The sequence below is a fragment of the Alligator sinensis genome, unplaced genomic scaffold (genome assembly GCF_000455745.1).
Source record: "Alligator sinensis unplaced genomic scaffold, ASM45574v1 scaffold1317_1, whole genome shotgun sequence".
Classification (NCBI taxonomy): domain Eukaryota; kingdom Metazoa; phylum Chordata; order Crocodylia; family Alligatoridae; genus Alligator; species Alligator sinensis.
The window spans coordinates 415,758-433,479 of record NW_005842766.1 but is presented as its reverse complement, the minus strand read 5'-3'; the positions used below and the strand labels follow the sequence as shown (position 1 = coordinate 433,479).

Sequence of the window (17,722 nt, the reverse complement as noted above, 5' to 3'; positions counted from 1 at the left end):
CGCTTCCCCAGGCGTTTCGGCTCCTCCCGGACCTCCCCCAGGGCCCGACCCAGCCCGGTTCCGACCGCGGGTGAAAGCCAAGCGCACTCGGGACAGCGGGGTGGGGCGGGCCGCGCGCGGCGAGGGAACGAGTGGGTTGATGAAGTGAACTGGGGTGGAGGCAGTTAGTACCTTGGGGGCACGAGGGAGGAAACGGCCAGTCCAGGCAATGAGATGAGAAACCATAGTCCCTGCGGAGGCAAAGCTTAACTCAGTCCAGTCTGTGGGCGACTTCTTTGCAGTGGGGTCTAAGTTGCTTTTTCAAGTTTAGTTGTTTAAGTACAGCTGTTCAGAGGCTGGTGAGGGAATGTCTGCGTGGTTACACTGCTCCACCACGGGCTTTTGACTGTTTCTGAAATAGATGTTGAAGCTCTTCCAAGGCTTTCTTCTCTGAGATTGATGGTTCTTTAGTTGACTTTCCATAGCAGATCTTCTCTGTGATACTTGGCTCATGCTCACTCATGCTGCTGTCTCTCTCTTCTGCAGTAATGTACTGAGACTGAGTTCTGTTGTGTGGGCACTGCAGTCTCAGAGATTGTCTTCACCCTGAAAAACTTACGATGTATGTCAAGGGTGTCAAACATGGCCCACTCACCTGGGTCATCTGGCCCCAAACTTTTGCCTTGACTCTGGCCGCAGTGCTGGGAATTGGCATGGCAGCTGCAGCAGCACCCTGGGGAGAGCAGCACGGCTGGCAGAAGCCCTGCTATTGTGACCGAAGCCAGGACAAAAAACTTGGCTCAGCAGGCACTGGCCCCAGTGCTACTGAAGCTGTCTGCCTCCCAATGAAAGCCAGGGCACTGTCTACTGCCATAGAAAGCCTTGCCATGGCCAGGTAACAGATTTTCCACTCACCAGGGCATGGGCTACTGCCATGGAATCCCATGCCTATCTGTTGCTTGGGCACTGGTTGCCAGTCTGGCACCACAACCAGAGGCCTAGAACCTTGGATCAGGTTGCAGTAAAGGGGCTTCTGCTTGTGATGCTGGTGGAGCTGCTAGTCTCCCAGCAAAAGCTGGGGCTTGGGCTGTTGCTGCAATGGTGCAGTTCCTGGCCACTGTGATGCTTGAGTTGAAATCCTTTTACAGCCACCTCTTCTCCCCTGCCCTCCATGCCTTCTGAGACCAGGGTGATTCCTAATCTGAGGAAGGCTGGGGAGATGTGCCTAGTCATTCCTGATCCCAGCAGGGAGTGGAGCAGCAGGGAAAGACTCCCTGTACTTGCCCCAGACTGGACTCTGGGGGATTGGGTAGAGCAGCCTCTTCTACTCTGCTTGTAGTTTCTAAGAGCGGGGGGGACCACTGGGGCAAAGCCTCTTGCTCCTACCTCAAACAGGGCAATCATTCTGTGGTACAGTATTTTTGTGATTTCCAAAAGATAAGAACTCTGGTTCTGGGAGTTTCACAAGCTTATCACTAGAAAATATGTCCTTAGCATGTTACTCTTAAGGTTCTGATTTATTGATGGATGTGGATGCTTAAAGTAGTTCTCTTTTTGCTTTCTCTACTAAGCATCTGCATGATTCGAGGAAACAGAAACCAACTATGGCCCCTGACCTTGAAACTGCCACACCCAGGCTGCTACTCAGAAAAATCTTCCAGACTCGTAAGTATAACCCCCTTCTCTGGAAAAGCAGACATTTCATAGACATTAGGGCTGGAAGGGACCTCTCGAGATCATTGGGTCCAGCCCCCTGCCCAAGGGGCAGGAAGTCAGCTGGGGCAAATGATCCCAGCAAGATAGGCATCCAAGTGTTTCTTGGAAGTGTCCAGAGTAAGTGCTTACACCACTTCTGGGAGGAGTCTATTCTAGGCTCTGGGGACATGGACAGTAAAGAAGTTTTTTCTTATGTCCGCCTAAAACGGGCTTTCCGGAGTTTGTCACTTAGACCTGTGTCTTCCCTTGGGGTGCCCTGGTGGAACAGACATTCTCCCAGCTCCTGATACACACCCCTTATGTACTTGCATCTAAGATGCAATTTTAAAAGAGTTGAGAAGAGAGAGATGTTCATAATTTTTACTCTGTTGGGGGTGAGGGAGAGAAATTCAGACCTTCTTTTACGAAGACCATGCTTTTATACAAAATGTTAGCTATAAGGTTATTACAGCTGTGAAAGGCTTATACAAGAAATTTTCACTTTCAAAGGTAAATGCTTGATCTTTGCAGAACAGCAAAAAAATCTTGCCTCTGTCTCCTGTTATCAGAATTACTGAACAAGTAAATCATTAATGCCTTATCCCACCTACTTCATAGGAATTGCATGAAAATTTCCAACTTATGACCGCCTTGGGGTGGGCATTTATGAGCTACCAGCTGTTTCCTCATTTATTTTTTTTGTTTGTTTTTTTAATTTTAGTAACCCTAAATAAGACCTAAGCAGCAAGATGCCTTTCTGCAAAAACTTTATTTTTGAGAACACAAGTTTCATTTTCATTGAGGAGCAGATCTTAAATGGTTCTCCCTGTCTCGACTCCATTGCTGCACTCTTAATTGGTGAATAAATATATATTTTAAAAAAATCTGTGACCACTACTTTGAAAAAGAACTGAAGCATGTTTCTCTTGCTTCACTTGCATCTTACCACTTTTCCTAGGTTCATTTGTGGTAATGAAGTACTTTGTTTTGTTTACAGAGCCAGAGGTTTCACCTGTGGTTCCTAAAATAACTGAGCCCTGGGAACCTAGAGAGTCTGGATCAGAAACCCACTCAGAAAGGCTTTCTAATACGTAAGTACATTTCTATTAGTCATGAAGTTGTAGAGGAGGCTGTTTTGCCTCCCTGGCAGAAAGTTCAGAGTTCCGATGTGTTGTGCAAATGCTTCAAAAATATCTGTTTAAAGGTCTGTAATGTAAATAGTTTTAGCTATATGAAGGCATGATTTCTTAGGATGTGAGCACCAACGGTGCTCACTCTTCAGACCACAGACCAGATCCAGCTTTTCATCTAGCCTGCAGGGCCTCCCCATGGGTGTGGTGCCAAATCTCGGGACCCATGAGGAGCCCCAGGCCCTGTGTGCTAGATGGGATGCCCAATTCCAGTGCGCAGGGCTGGGTTGGGGCAGCACCAAGCCCCTAGTACTCAGTCCTGCACGGTGAGTGGAGGTAGTGCCATTCTGCTGAATGAAGCAAAAAGGTTGAGCACCATTGCAGTAGACTGGGTGCAGGCCTGCAGTGCCAACTCTGGCCAGTCCAGGACTGGACTTGCATGCAGTGCTTGCCCCAGGTGGTCTGCGGCAGGCGTTGTATATAGCACAAATCTGTGACCAGCTGGGGTGAGAGCTGTATCTGGCATGTGGAGGACCCACGGACCTATCCCCTCCCCAACTCTGCATGCCAGATCCCATTTTAGCCAGTCCAATGCTTTACTACTTGCTCCAGAACCTGTACCACACATAGCTTGTGTCCCAGAGTGGGTGGTGCAGTCCCGGACCAGCCAGGTTGGTCACTGGATCCAGCATTGTTGGGGGGAGGGTGTCCTGAACTGGACCTGCACAGGTGCTGCATATAGCATAGGTTCTAGAGTGGCTGATGTGTGTGGCGCACTTTTTGGGGCCTGCCCATGGACCCTGTGTATTGTTTATGGGAAATTTCAAGACCCAGGGCCAGCACGGGGTGGGGGGGGATATGGCTTCATAGCCTGGATCTTTAACATCCCTGCACTAAAAGTTTCACTGCTTTGTTTTAGTAGCATGAAGATACAGCTGCCAGACCTTGTTTCTGAGGATACAGCTATAATTACATTTCACACGAGTAGGAATAAAAGGAAATTGAGCATTTCTGAATTTGAGAGAGCAGTGGATAAGCGATCTTCTCAAAACCTGGGTAAGGCCTCAGTTGGGGGCTCCTTGCTTGAGTCTTCACATCATCATTTTCAAAGGGCTTCAAAAGATTCCTTTTGAACTTGGTAGCTGCAGTAGTTCACTGCTGAGTGTCTCTTTCCTATTATGCTTTTCAGCACCAGTGAGGAAATGTTTGCAACTTTTTTATTGTAGATGGGACTAAGGCTACTACTAAGCAGATGTAGGGTGACAAGCATCGGTTATCAGCAATTAAACTAGCTTGTATAGCAGTAACAGGCCCTAGTGCATGTTGGAAGTACAAAAAGGACACTGGAGTACGGTCAAAGGCCATCTTTTTTTATATTAAGAATATAGGTGGTTAGGCTTCTAAAGCCACTAAAATTACAAGTACTGTACTTACCCAGATCTAAGACAACTTCAAATTTAATATGACCCCCACCAATAATTATTTTCTGTACATGGAAAACTATACATTTATTATTATTTTCCACGTATAGTATCTAATTAGTGGAAGGTCATCTTCAGTTTATCCCCCTCATTGCTGTGGTGGGCAAAGCAGTGGCAGGGGGTGAGGGGCCAGATCCCTGCTCCTTGCCCCCTGCCCCTCTGTGCCTGTGCTTTCCCCCTGCTCAGTGGCGTAGTGTGGGTCTCCGGGGGCTAATGCTTGTGTTTGCAGCGCCCCCCCACCCCCGTCTAAAGGAGTGGGGCAGGGGGTCCCCTGGTGGCCAATCACCGAGCCTAGAAGTGCCTGCAGTGAAACCAGAGGTGCTGGTGGGGGACTAAATACCCCTGGAGGGCCCAGCTGGCATGCCATTTCCTCCCCCACCCTCCCCGGTGACTATGGTACTGCCCCTGCTGCCTTGCTATGGCTTAACTGAGGTAGGAAGGGGAGGCAAATTTGCCTAGGTTCTTGCCTGCATCCATCTGATGTATTTCTAAAATGCGAGAGTTAAAATGCTCATGCTCTGTTATAGTATGAAAAGTCATGACTAAAAGACAAAACTCCAAACTTGCTTTCCCTTTTTCTGGGATTGTATGGCAGGGCATATGTTTTGGTAACTGCTTCAGCAAGGCTTACGGTGTTTTATTTTTCCAGTATTTCTCCAAAGGCTCCAGACTTTTCTTTATTTAGAAGGAAAATGGTTATGAAGGAATGTTATGATCAGGCTGAAGTTTCAGCAGGTTGTGACTACTTTGGGGTTAATGTGAATGAAGTGGCATTGCCAGTAAGGCTGTGCTACGCTTCGGTCACCGATTTGATCCGAAGGAGATTCGGCCCAATTTGGCAGCTGAATCTCTGAATCAAAATCAAATCGAGAGATCCATTAAAAGGTCCGAATTGAATCCGAAGCCTCTGAATTGATTGGGAGATTCAGATCAGCCGGGGAGAGAGAGGCACAGCCAGGCGGTTGCAGGTTCCCCCGTGGCTCCTCTGGCTGTGCCTGCCTCTCCTTAGGTTGGGGGACCAATGGGAGAAGCCCCCATGGCTGCTCTGCCTGGCCCCATCCCCAGCCTACTGGCACTTAAAAGCCCCGTAACTCACTGGCTGTAGCAGTCTGGGAATAAAAAAAAAAAAGCCCCATGCTCACCAGCTGCAGCAAGGGCTGTGCGGGCTCTGGGGCCATGTGGCAGAGCCCCACCATGAAGCCCCCTCTCCCCAGTGGCTGCCCTGCCTGGGCCCAGCATCCTGGCAATTTAAAAAAGAAAAAAAAAAAGCCCCACATTTACCAGTTGCAGCAGCGGGGATCAGGACTTCTCGGTGCTTGTGGCAGAGCCCACCCCCATGCAGTGGGGGGGCAGCGGGGATTGCCCCCCATTGCCTGGCACCCACGCGGCAGCTGCCCCATGGTGCAGATGTAGCACAGCTCCCTGCACTGCCTGGGAGCTGGGGCTGAGCGCTGCTGGGCTCTGGGTGACTGCTGGAGCCACCCTAGCTCCCAGACAGCGCATGGCATCCTGCCGAGCCATGCTGCACCCACAATATGAGGCAGGTGCCAAGCAGGGGGGGGCAATCTCTGCTGCCTCCCACTGCCCCGCACTGTGCAGGGGGGGCTCTGTCATGAGTTCTCAGACAGAGACCCCAGTCGCTGTTGCTGCTGCAGCTGGGGGGTGTGGAGGTTTTTTTTGTTGTTGTTGTTGGTTGTTGTTTTTGTTTGTTTGTTTTTTTAAGTGCCGGGAGGCTGGGGCTGGCGGGGGATGGGGCCGGCAGGGCAGCCATGGGGGCTTCTCCCATGGCTCCCCCTACTTGGGGAGAGGGGCAGGCACAGCTGGAGGAGCCACAGGAGAACCTGCAGCCATCCAACTGTCTGCCTCTCCCCAGCAGATCTGAATCTCCAGATCGGTGTTGAATCAGCGCTGAAACTCTGATTCTGATTCAGCCGAAATCAGAATTCAAATCGGCCAAATTCAATCGAATATTTCACTATTCACACAGGCCTAATTGCTAGCACCAAGGTGCATATAAAATAAGGTTTATTGCCCTTTCAGTAGAGGTGCACAGATAAAAGGAAAAGTGACATTTATCAGCATTTTTCGGCCAGCATAGCTGATAATATCATCAATAAATGCAATGTGCACGTGTGCAGCCGCAGCATGCACACAGCCAAGAATGCATCCTGGCAGCTTGGAGAACAGCGTCTGGCTGGTAAGTCTGTGGGGTGGTGGGGTGCAATTGAGTTCCCCATGGTGAGGCAGGGAGTGGGACTGGGGCAGGGTTAGGGGCAGCTACTGCCCAGCCACAGTGGAGCAGGATGCGGGATGGATCCATGGGTGGCTCATCCAGGGAGTGCGGAGTGGTGAGGAAAGGGGGCAGTTCCCCACTGCTGCATGCAGCCCCGAGGAAGGCATGGGGGGCATGTGCCCCCTGATTTGTGTATGTGGTGAGGGTGGGCTGCCCACTGGGCTTGGGGCCAGTGGCTGCATCGGCCTCTTCCCAGCAGGGAGGCTGGGCCAGGGCTGTGGACGGGGCAGGCAGCATCAGTGCTGGGAGCGGGGGCTACATGGTGAGATACAGCCACTCCAGAACTCCCCACAGACCCCCTCCCAGCACTGCTGCCTGTCCTGCCTTGGGTGCAGCCCATCCCAGCACCCCTGCAGGGAAGAGGCCAGCACAGCCTCTAGTTCTGAGTGCACAGTGGGCAGTCCAACCTCACCCTGCACACAAATCTGGGGGGCACATACCCCCCCATGCCTCCCCCAGGGGTGTGTGCAGTGGGAGGAGCTGCCCCTGGATGGGCTGCCCACAGTTTTGTCCTGGGCTCTGCTCCAGCCCCACTCCCCACCTCACCATGGGCACCTTGATCTGCTCCCAAGCCTCTTTCTTCCCCCATGCCCCCCCCCGCCATCCTCCCCAGACTTACCTGCCAGATGCTGCTCTCCAAGCTGCTGGGCTGCATGTCGGCTATCAGATCAGTATTGGGTGATATGGCTGGTTAATAATTGGCCAAAAAAATCTTTATCGGTGAACCCCTACCCTCCAGAGCTGTAATGTGTTAATCAGCAACTCTGGAATTCAGAGTAGAAATCCTGAAGTTGTCTTGTCACTTTATTTTTCTAAGAAAATAAAATTCCAATGTTCTTCACTGTTATATCTGTTAAGTATTTTTCCTTCCCCTCCCAGCACCATACTGGTGCCTAGATACAAGGTGGTATACTCACTGTTTTTAGAATAAATGGCTCTGGAAGGTTGAAAGCGGATCTGTTTTCTAGGGTGTAATATCTGTATAAGCTATGTCATACATGATTACAATGACCCGTCTTCCACTTTTTTCTAGCCGAGTCAATGTCAGTTGACAAATCTTCGACAAGGTGAGTTAAACCTCAGTTTTTGCCTGTTTTGACTACTACTGCTCTGATTCTTCCCTAGCTCTGCGTAGCAGAATGGATGGGCATGTACAAAGTTTCTTCCTCTATATCCAGTGCCTCCCTGGCCACTTTTCTTTCTGTCAGTCAGACGTGATAGAAATTGAATTACAGAATAAGGCAGCCTTGCAGTTTGATATGGGGGTTGTAGTGTGAGGGTGACCACATCTGCTTCTGTTACCTTGAAATTGTGGATATAAAAGATTAAGTTCTGGTTTTATTCCTTCTTCTCATTATGCCCCATACACCTAGGCTGGATCTGCATTTTGCTGTGGTTGCTTTATTTACATTTCTAAAATATGACTGCCTTTCTCCTATCTGCTAACATTCATCTATAACCTTCTGCAGTTTACATGGCATACTCCCTCTCTTCCTCACTCGTTTCTTATGTTGCTGTTCTCAGAATCCATTAATAATGCAATGAAGAACTGTCTTTGCATGTTCATCTTTAGATCTTTCAATCAGTACTTTCTCTTTCACTGTGTCTAGTTCAAGACCTGAAAAGCTCTTCACAGTTCTGCCTTCCTTTGTGCTACGCCAGTGATGTGAACCTGGGATTGTCCCCACCCACACTTTTCTTCCAACATTCCTATGCCCTCTCTCTCCCATGCCAGTTCCATTCATACCCCTGTATAATTCAATTCTGTGTATTCTTCTTCCTTAAAGTATTTTTTATGACCCATTTCTACTGATTCTTAATGGAAAGAATCGGGGGTAGCTGAGAACAGCTTTGTATATCATTCCCATGCTTTGCATTGTTGTCTGTCTTATTCCTTGCTTTGAAGAGTTTATAAACCTTTTTACATTGTGGGCAATTTCTAATACCTTTTGAGAATTTGCTTTGAGGTTTTTTTCCTGTTTTTTCCCTTCCTATATTTTGTAACCAGACCTGTAGGTTCCCTCTTTCTTTTTTCAGTGTTTAAATATTTTAAGAGCTTAATTTTTTTTTTCAGGCACATCAGCAATGCAGCCTCCTCTAGGTAGGAGTCTGTAAAAGGGGTCATAGTCATTCTGATTCTTCTGAAACATGTGCCCTACGTGCTCTACAGAATTTTCACCTTGCTTTTAGCTTGCTTCATTTTGCTGACTAATATGCAGCTATTTAAATTACCTAAGTGTGTCTTTGGTACCCCTTGAGTTGAAAAGAAAGGGTAGATGGTGCACTGGAGAGTATTGTCCAATGATCTGTAAGGTCCCTTCCAGTCCCTAACAACTATGAAATGGTCTAGCCTTCTCTTCCGTTTCATCTGTGAAAGGTACAGTTCACTGAAAAAATATTTATATCGTGGGGTTTTCCTATGCTGCAGCAGTCCTATGGAGGGTTCAGATCACTTTTTTGTTTTAGGCTGAATCTTGTGCCTTTCTAGAGGTGCCCCTCTTGATGTCAGTTTCTGTTGGCGAACCATTTTGACTTAATATGTGCCATGCTATACAAACTGGGAGCATGGCGAGAGACGTCTTCCTATTTCATCCTCTTTCTCTCAATGGGTTGCCAGTACCTAAAGCAAATGTGAAAAGACAAATTGGGATCTTTGCTCAGCAAGCAAAATCCTAACCGCAGATTTTCCATAGTACAACCTAGAGGAATATGTTTTTTCTTGTTTATTGTCTTCTTTCCTGAACTTTGACTGTATCTTGGCATGGGTTGAGGAGAGAGTCCTACAGGAAAAAAGTATCTATCAGTCGTCTTGGGCTTTCAAAGCTTTCACTTGCGTAGCAGTTATGGTTAGACTAGGAGTATGAGCAAGTTGGGTATTATTGCCCGTGCTGTTGTAGATAGTTGTTTCATGACCTAGCTTTTTGACTGTTGCATTGTTTTCCTCTGAGTTGTGTACATTATCTAATCTAGTTAAGGGGCTTAATTAATATTTTAAGGCTCAACTCTTGGCCAGCAGCAGCAGATCTGTAATTTAGGGAGAGAAGGGGAGATAGTAGTTCTAGAGCAGCGGTGTTAAATTTATCTGGCCCTGCAGGCCAGATCAGGCCTGCAGACCTCCCAGCATGCTGAATCCAGTGGCATGCAGCACTCATTCCATAGCTCCCCCCGCCCCCCTGTGTGCCAGATCAAGTGTTTGCTTCTGTAGTTCTGGGGCCTGTGCTGCATGTGGCACCCACCCCATAGCAGGTGCTGCGGACTGTGAATCCAGCTTGGTGAGGAGGAGACGCTGGACTGGCCCCACATGAGGCGAGCATCAGGGGCTGGCCGGATGATGTGGCTCTGCCATATTTTTGACACCCCTATTTTAGAGCAGGGGTTGTTAACTGGGGGTATGCATACCCATGGGGGTACTTTGAAAGGTCCCAGGATGTATGCAGGGGCGGGCAGGGACAGAGCGCAGCCCCCACCATGTGGGAGCAGGGTCACACAGACACTGCGCTGCTGCCGTTCACCACACCCCTGCTCCGCATCTGGCTGCTGCCCCCCCCTGCCCCGTACACATACTAAAAAGGGGGCTGCCAGGAGTACACTTATTAAAGAGGTTGGAAACTGCTGTTCTAGAGGGTCGTTATCATCTTTTTCCCTTTTCAGATCCCTACAAGCTTCTTTTTCTACCCCGGTTCCACCAAACACTATTGAAAAAAGAGGCTTACTCCGGAGGCCAAAGAATCGCAAAACTGTCAACGTGGATTCTTTTGAAGGAGGTGTGGAGCAAAATTTGTTACAGATAAAAGATGGTGAGTTTCTCTTGTTATTCTCCTAGTTTGGGTGGTAATGCATCCCATATAGGGTGCTTCTTTGGAAACCAATCTCTGTGCTGTGCTGAACAGGGTTGCCAGGGCATTTTAATTTTTAGTGACCTGTAAGTGATTCTGAACATAGAAATTTAAGAATGGCACAAACCCTTTATCTAAAATCTGTGATGTCTTAACCTGCTTCCAAGGTCTGAATTCACTTCTCATTGCTACCAGATCATTGACTAGCAGTGACTGCTACCAGAATAGGAGTTGGGACCTTGAAGTTGTTTGAATTGCTTCACCTTTTTTTTTGCATCATCCTCTTAAGACTGGGTCTTAAGAAATCTTGGACTGTGGGAGAAAGTGGAGAGAAGTGAAGTATCTAGTGATTGTCAGTTTGCTATCTGACAACAAAGCAGCTTATGCTCTAGTTCCCCTTTTCTGTACAGGGCTTCCAGGGGGTTGTGCTGTGGTCAATGCACATTCGTGATGCTTTCACACTGTTGGAAAGTGTTGAGACTACAACACAGCAATTTCAGCTTCTTTCTTTTTGATGAAATCATATGGATGAAATGCAGTTAGTAGTATCACAGGTAGTGCTGATGTCTGAGACCAGAATGAAACAGTTTTAAATAGTCTTGACTAAAGATTGGGTTACATTTAAATTTTGCCAACAAAGCTGGGCCCAGAGTGAAAAAACAATAGTACCCCTAACTGGTAGTTAGTTCTACCTGCCAAAGCTTTTATGTGAATTCAGTTATACCAGCACAGAGTGTTCTTTAGCTGGCATAAACTGCCTCTGCTGCACTGATCATCCAGTATAATAATGCTGGCAAATCCTTTTAGGTATAGGCAAGCCCTAAAATATTTCTTCTGCTCTGCTCCTCAGCCTGTACAGGGAGCACTACTGACCTTTTGGCTCTTATGGTCTTTTTTATTAGTTCTCCAGCTTCCATTTTCACCTACCATGAAGAAGCAGAAAATGAGTGCAAAGCAGTGTTTCATATAAATAAATGCACTTATTTTAGCTATTGCGTGATGCATGAACATTATTTACTAAAAGACCAAATAAAAAAGGGCATCCCTAAAATAGGCTAATTAACTCCTGTCGCCATTCAAGACCATCTATTCTGAAGGCTCCCATTATGTATTTTAATGTGCATTTCTTTTAAGTAATGGCTAGAAACTTAAAGCCAGAGAGATCTTGCTGTGTCTTCTTCCTTGTGGCTGATGAGCTTAATTGCGTCATAGATGGTGAATAGAGGGCAGTTGAGGAAAATATGGTGAACTTTGAAAAGTTTTAGCAGCATCAGGTCTGTATCTTTTTATTCTAAGTTTAATAGAACTGTAGCTTAAAAGAGTTGCTGGTCAGGGAATGTAACACTCGAAGTCTGACCTTCATGTTCTTGCTGTGTCAGACAAATGGAGGAAACAAATCTCATAGTTTGAGGGCCTGTCTTTATGTCCAACCTGCAACACACTCAGGAATGGCCAAATGTAGAGAGAACTGGGTAGGTACCCCAGGTGCTTTCATGATATGTCTGTTAAAGCACCAGTCACCTTAGTGCTGAAAGCTCAGGTAGGAAAGGAAGTGGCTAGGACCCACAGCATTTTAGAGCTTCATAAATATTCTTGGTAAACTGGTGTGACCTTGCATCTGGTGACTGGCACTACCAAGCAGGTGGACAGCCTGTTCTGTTCCAAAGCAGGCAATTATCCAGGCTTTGGGACAATTGATGAAGAACGCAGTCCTGACGAATGCCAGAGTACAGACTGACTGATTTCAACTTTGATTGCAGCTGAACTGCATTTGTACCTTTCTCCAGAAGGTGGTTGGTTGAGGTGCTATTAACATTTCTTGTAATTCCTAACACAATTCCACTGAGCCCTCAATTCCTCACCTGGAGTATTTCTGCTTAAAGAGATGTCTGATTCTTGACAGTTTCCATTATAGGCCGCTACTGTACTGAGACTCTGGAACTACCACAAGAGCACTGCAGACAGCTTTCTGGGAATTTTACCTTTCTCCCCACCTTGGTTTATAGGCCATTTAGTTTCTTATCTGGAAGGTTTCACTTGTAAGTTTGTTTGGAAGTCTCCTGTTGGCAATCCAGCTAGATGAGAGGAAGTGCATGAAAGTGCTGTTCATTTGAGTGCAGACCTGAAGGTGAGCTCCATAAGAACCCTTCACTAGCTGCTGGCAGAGTAACGTCTTCCAACAATAGTATGGGAACCTTGGGATTTAGTCGTTGGCTGCACTGCTCTGCAGCTGACATGCAGAAGGCACCTATCTCTTTGTCTGGATTTAAACTGGTAGAAAAGGCTCTTGAATCAGTGGAGTTTTTCTTTTTCTCTTTTTTTTTGTGGGGGGGTGGAAAGTGGAGAAGGTCAGAGTCTGTGTGTGTGTGTGTGTGTTCCCTGCTAATTTGCATACTATTTTAGGTCCCTGAATAATTCCCCAAGTTAAACTTGTTTTAAAACTTTTTAAACAGCAGAAAACTATCTTGTGGATTCACAAGCAGTATCCATGATTGGGACAACTGTGATGATGAATGATAGCAAAATCGCCTTGAATAACACAGAGCTCTTCGTTCAGCCTCAGCTCAGTGAGAAAAGCCAAGGAAGACTCTCTGCTCTTGAACCACAGCTCTTGGCAAGGAATGCTCTAGAACGAGGGAGTAGAGCTTTCAACATAGCTGAGCCGGAGTCCCAGAAAGAGAACTTAGCATCTAATGTGGATCCAGAGGAAGAAATGGTACCGGAAGACCATGAAGACTCTGCCCTGGATCATGCTGATAGGTCAGGCCCTGCATCTGTGGGGAAAGCTGGAAGCCCACCCAGGGACCATCAAGATTATGCTCAACAGAGCAGTTATGCCGAACAGGTTTCTGGACTGGTATCTGGCAGTAAGTATCATGGGAGCTAGGGTGGGAGGAGATTGAACTGGGACCTGCTGCATAAGCTGCTTCCCACTAAAGGAATAGCTGTTGTAAACTTGTTTCCTGAATACTTTAGTCCAGAAAGAGCCCTTGACATTGAATGTGAATCCAGAGGAAGAAATGGTACAGGGAGATCATGAGGACTCTGCCCTGCATCATACTGATAGGTCAGGCCCTGCATCTGTGGGGAAAGCTGGAAGCCCACCCAGGGACCAACAAGATTGTACTCAGCAGAGCAGTTACGCAGAACAGGTTTCTGGACTGGTGTCTGGCAGTAAGTACCATGGGAGCTAGGGTGGGAGGAGGTTGAATTGGGACCTGCTGCATAAGCTGCTGCTTCTCCTTAAGGGATTGCTGTTGTAAACTTGTTTCCTGGATTCTTTAGTCACATCTAGATCCAGTGTCCTTTTTGTCCTGTAGAGAAACATGTTTTCCCTTGACCAGTCATATGGGCTGTCAGACTTTGTCCCCTAAACGTGAGTTTAGGACAGCAGCTACTGCTGTTTAAATTGTCAGTGCTTGCCTTTCTCCTCTCTACCCTAAATATTCTCTTACCAATGAAGTTCTGCCACCAGTTCCTTGTCCTAAAAAAAAAAAAAGTCTCTGTTCAGTGGGGACCAACACAGATTAGTGGGTTTTTCTGCCTGATGAGGGGTAACCCTGTCTTAGTGAGGGGAAGACCTGCTTACCTGCCCTTTCATTTATAGTTACTCTCTGTACCCTGCCTTTTGCCTGATATTTGAGGAGTAGTAATCAAGTAGGACATATATGTCCTTACTTCTTGCCAGTCTCTAAGAGAGCACAGAAGTGAGAGGTCCGTGTGGTGTCCCCGTCCTCCCCCCCATGGAGAAGAAAGGGATTTGAAGTCTTCCCCCAAATACCGTAAAGAATTGTGGACATAAACTGTGGTGGCACAGTAGGGAGCGCTACTGTGCAGAACGACCTGCCTCATTGTGTCAGACCCAAAAACCTTGCTTTGGGAGTCTCCCACAGGATGCCTACTGCCAGCTGTCCTGCTTCCTGGAGAACACCCACAATCCTGCAGTAACACTGGCACCCCCCTGGCACTGGTCTCTGTTAGGGCTCCGGGGCGCACAGACTGCAAGCCTTGGGGGTGCTTTGCCCCCTGATAATATTTCTGGGTGCCCCTTTCAGCCCAAAGCATCCCCAGATAACCTCAGATATGACTGAGGGAACATAAGCAGACAAGCTCTGAGGCTGGGCTAGGAGCAAAAGGCTTGCCTGTCACCCCTACAGTGAAAAAGCCAGGCACACTGTAACCAGATACCTTTTATTGATCAGGGTAGTGGGGGGGGGTAGAACAAGGAAGTCAGAATATACTTTGTGCAAACATAATCAGTCAGAGTCTTGCACAGTCTTGGATGTAATAGCCTTTTTTTAAAATGCATCTGCCTAGACATAAATCCTAACTCCTGGCTAATTTCCAAGTGTTTACTTACAGGAATTCATCCAGGCTGCAGCTGAGGGAGAGAAGCTGGCGATTGTTGTCTAGTCCTGGATTTGTAGCTAATGCTTTTGTTACTAGCTTGTGTTGCTGAAACCTTTTTTTTCATCCATCTTCATTGCAAGGCTTTAGTTTGAAGTGGTTCTGAGTACAGAACAGTCTTTTAACCCCTTGCTTAGATTTGGGTTTCTTGAGTTTTTGCCCCAGCAAAACATTGTATGATAAGTTTCAGTTCCAAAACTGTTTTTAAAATGTTTACAAATAGGCGCCTTCTTGGTGTGATAAACCAGTCAAATTTGGAACCAAAATAGCTTAATACCTATGTTTCATGAGAGGATGAGAGTAGTAACTTGTACTGGAGACAAGGGTAGAAACAAATGCAGATGGCTGAAATGTGGTCTGTGTAGTGTTCCTGCTGCCCCCAGAAAGTGACACAGTGATAAAGTGCTGAAGAGGAGTAAAAATTACGCAAAATACTGGAGATCTTGATCAATGTGCCCTCCCTTCTGGCATTTCTCAGTTTTGAGATCATGACTTGTCAGCCAGTCCACACATGACTTAGCCAGATTGGTACTTAAGGTCCTACCAGCTGTGTCCAGAGGAATTCTTTACTCTCTAAATCTTATAGTTTAACTAAGGCACAGTGTAGTGCAGCACAGGCCAATAGTATTCCAGCTCTTGAAGGGTTATTGCTAGTGGGCTTGGTGGAAGAAATAGGTTGAGTGGGGAATGTGAATGGACAGAGAGATTGCTGTATGTTCCGAGTAAGAAAATTTCAGCCAAACAGTTGGTGTGGAATCAAAGTAGGGATTGGGTCAAGTGACAGGTGTAAGTAGACGGTACTTGGGAGCATATACCAAGGACACAGGAGTCAATGCTGTACTGTAGTCCTGTTGAAATCAAGCAGGGCAAACAACTGTTCTGAGCAAAGTAAAAGACAGATTTTTGTTTTTTGTTCAGATCCCCTTCCCCCTTTATGCCTGAAGTGCAAAAATCAATAGGAAAGGGATACTGGCAGAACTCCCATGTGACCATAGCTTTCTGAATGTCCAGCTTTTCATAGACAGACCCTTTCTACCCCTGCTGTCACCACAAGTCAAGGCAGACATTTGGGCTCCCTGTCAGCTCGGAGATCCACCCGCACATCATTGAGGGAATTTGTTGCCCATGTAATTGAGAAGCTGAACTGTGGAAATGAAGAAGATGGGATGACTGATACAGAGCAGAAAATGGTGAAGGATGGAGCTGAGAAGGAAGGAATTGCCAGGGAAGGTAAGAAGCACTTTCAGTGTAGTGATGGAAAGCACGTGGATGCACTGTTCCAGTCCAAGGCAATAGGCTGCAAAGAGTTTTGAGTAAAGCATTAATTTGTTATTCAGCAGGTTGCGGAAATTAGCTCATCCAGGTGAAAACAAAGGCATTGCAGGATATTATTCTTGGTCAGGTTCTCTAATGGAAGTCTCAGGCTGGTTGTTGTGGTCCTTTGTGCGTACCTGCTTCTTGCATGGTAACTGCCTCTGAGTTTTCTCCTCATCTGCCATTGGCAGATCTATCAAGCTCTGTGGATGAAAATATAGATCCATGGAAAAGATGGGTAAATTTTTCTTCCTGGGCAAGTCATGCCCCTGCTCCCCCAATCCCATTCCCTTTGATTATCCCAGTGATGTAGGTTTGTCATTAGCTATGCATTTGACTCTCCTTTAATTGCCTTAAGGCATCCTACTTGGGTCTTGGGGTTTTACCTGTCACAGTCTTCAGGTGTCATAAAGAAGTAGGGCTAGAAGAGACCTGCAGAGGTCACCTAGCCCAACCCCCTGCCCGAGGCAGGATCATCCCTATCCAAACTATCCCATATAACCATAATCTAAACTCCGCATAAGACTACTCTCAGCCCTGACACAAGATAGACCTAACACCCTAGCCTGGTAGGTAATGCAGGGGAGCCACAGCAGCCAACCTCCTGCTTCTTTAAAATGTTGTCAATTAGGGGTGCACCTACAGGCATTTTTGGGGCCAAAACCAATAGCCGATTTTAAGGAGGCATATTGTCCGATACCAATCTGATTTCCAATACAGCTGCATGCAGCAGGTAAATCTGGTGTGGTGGAAGGGGAGAGGAGAGGGAAAGGGTATAGGGCAGAGCAAGGCCCCCATGGTGAGGAAGAGAGTGGGGCTGGGGCAGGCGCTGCTCAGCTGGGGTGAGTCGGTGTGGGATGGAGCCATAGCTCATCTAGGCGGGGCAGGGGCTAGGGCTCTCACTGCTGCACGCACCCTGGGAGGGCAGCATGTGTGTGGCCTGCAGAGGGGCACAGCTGCCCTTGCCCCCTCTGGCCCTGCTCTTGGGAGCAGGCACAGAGATGCACTCTTTTCCCCCTACTAGTGGACCAGCTGTGGAGCTGCAGCTTCTCCTTGCCCCCATGGATGGAGCAGGCGCTGTGGACCTCTCCTGTGCCTGGATCCTGCTACTACATGGGGGGAGGGAGGTGCCAGGCCAAGAACAGTAGTCAGGCAGGAGCTTTCCACCACAGCAGCAAGACTCCCAGCCATATGGTAGATCTGCCCAGCCCCCCTGCAGCAGCAGGGCCCAGGCAGTGTATCAGGCTCCTTGCGCCTTCCATTGCACTTGTGCCACTGGGGCTTGGACCTGAAAGGCTCCTCCACGCTGCCGGGCCAGAGCCTCTCCAGCTCGCTCTGGAGAAAGTTGGGGGTCTGGTCCCAGCAGGACATCCTCTGCTTGGTGCTGGGGCTGTGCAGAACCTGGCCCAGCTGGCTCAGCCTACTGAGACACTATGGCAAGTGGAGCAGGCAGCCCTGGGTTTGAGTGGTCACTGCCACGCCCTCACATGGCGAGTGGTACCCCAGGGCATTCTTGAGTGGCAGCGTCGCAGCAGGGATCCCAGGGAGAACATTAGGGCTCCAACAGTGGCCTCCCAGTCTGAAGCT

General features: G+C 47.8%; 2 protein-coding genes across 2 annotated transcripts in view; one reads left to right on the top strand and one right to left on the bottom strand.

Annotated features, from left to right (window-relative positions):
- Nucleotides 1–17,722, top strand: part of CENPT (centromere protein T) — a 44,265-nt gene that overhangs the window by 385 nt on the left and 26,158 nt on the right. The window contains exons 2-9 of the mRNA XM_025216795.1: nucleotides 1,551–1,644; nucleotides 2,672–2,765; nucleotides 3,724–3,860; nucleotides 7,612–7,645; nucleotides 10,230–10,375; nucleotides 12,868–13,281; nucleotides 13,391–13,588; nucleotides 15,833–16,051. Of these exons, the coding sequence (XP_025072580.1) occupies nucleotides 1,584–1,644; nucleotides 2,672–2,765; nucleotides 3,724–3,860; nucleotides 7,612–7,645; nucleotides 10,230–10,375; nucleotides 12,868–13,281; nucleotides 13,391–13,588; nucleotides 15,833–16,051 (1,303 nt within the window). The 5' untranslated portion in view covers nucleotides 1,551–1,583. The remainder of the gene's footprint in view (nucleotides 1–1,550; nucleotides 1,645–2,671; nucleotides 2,766–3,723; nucleotides 3,861–7,611; nucleotides 7,646–10,229; nucleotides 10,376–12,867; nucleotides 13,282–13,390; nucleotides 13,589–15,832; nucleotides 16,052–17,722) is intronic.
- TSNAXIP1 (translin associated factor X interacting protein 1) overlaps nucleotides 13,858–17,722 on the bottom strand; it is a 107,156-nt gene continuing 103,291 nt past the window's right edge. The window contains exon 18 of the mRNA XM_014525229.2: nucleotides 13,858–13,898. The gene's annotated coding sequence lies outside the window, so the exon portion shown is untranslated. The remainder of the gene's footprint in view (nucleotides 13,899–17,722) is intronic.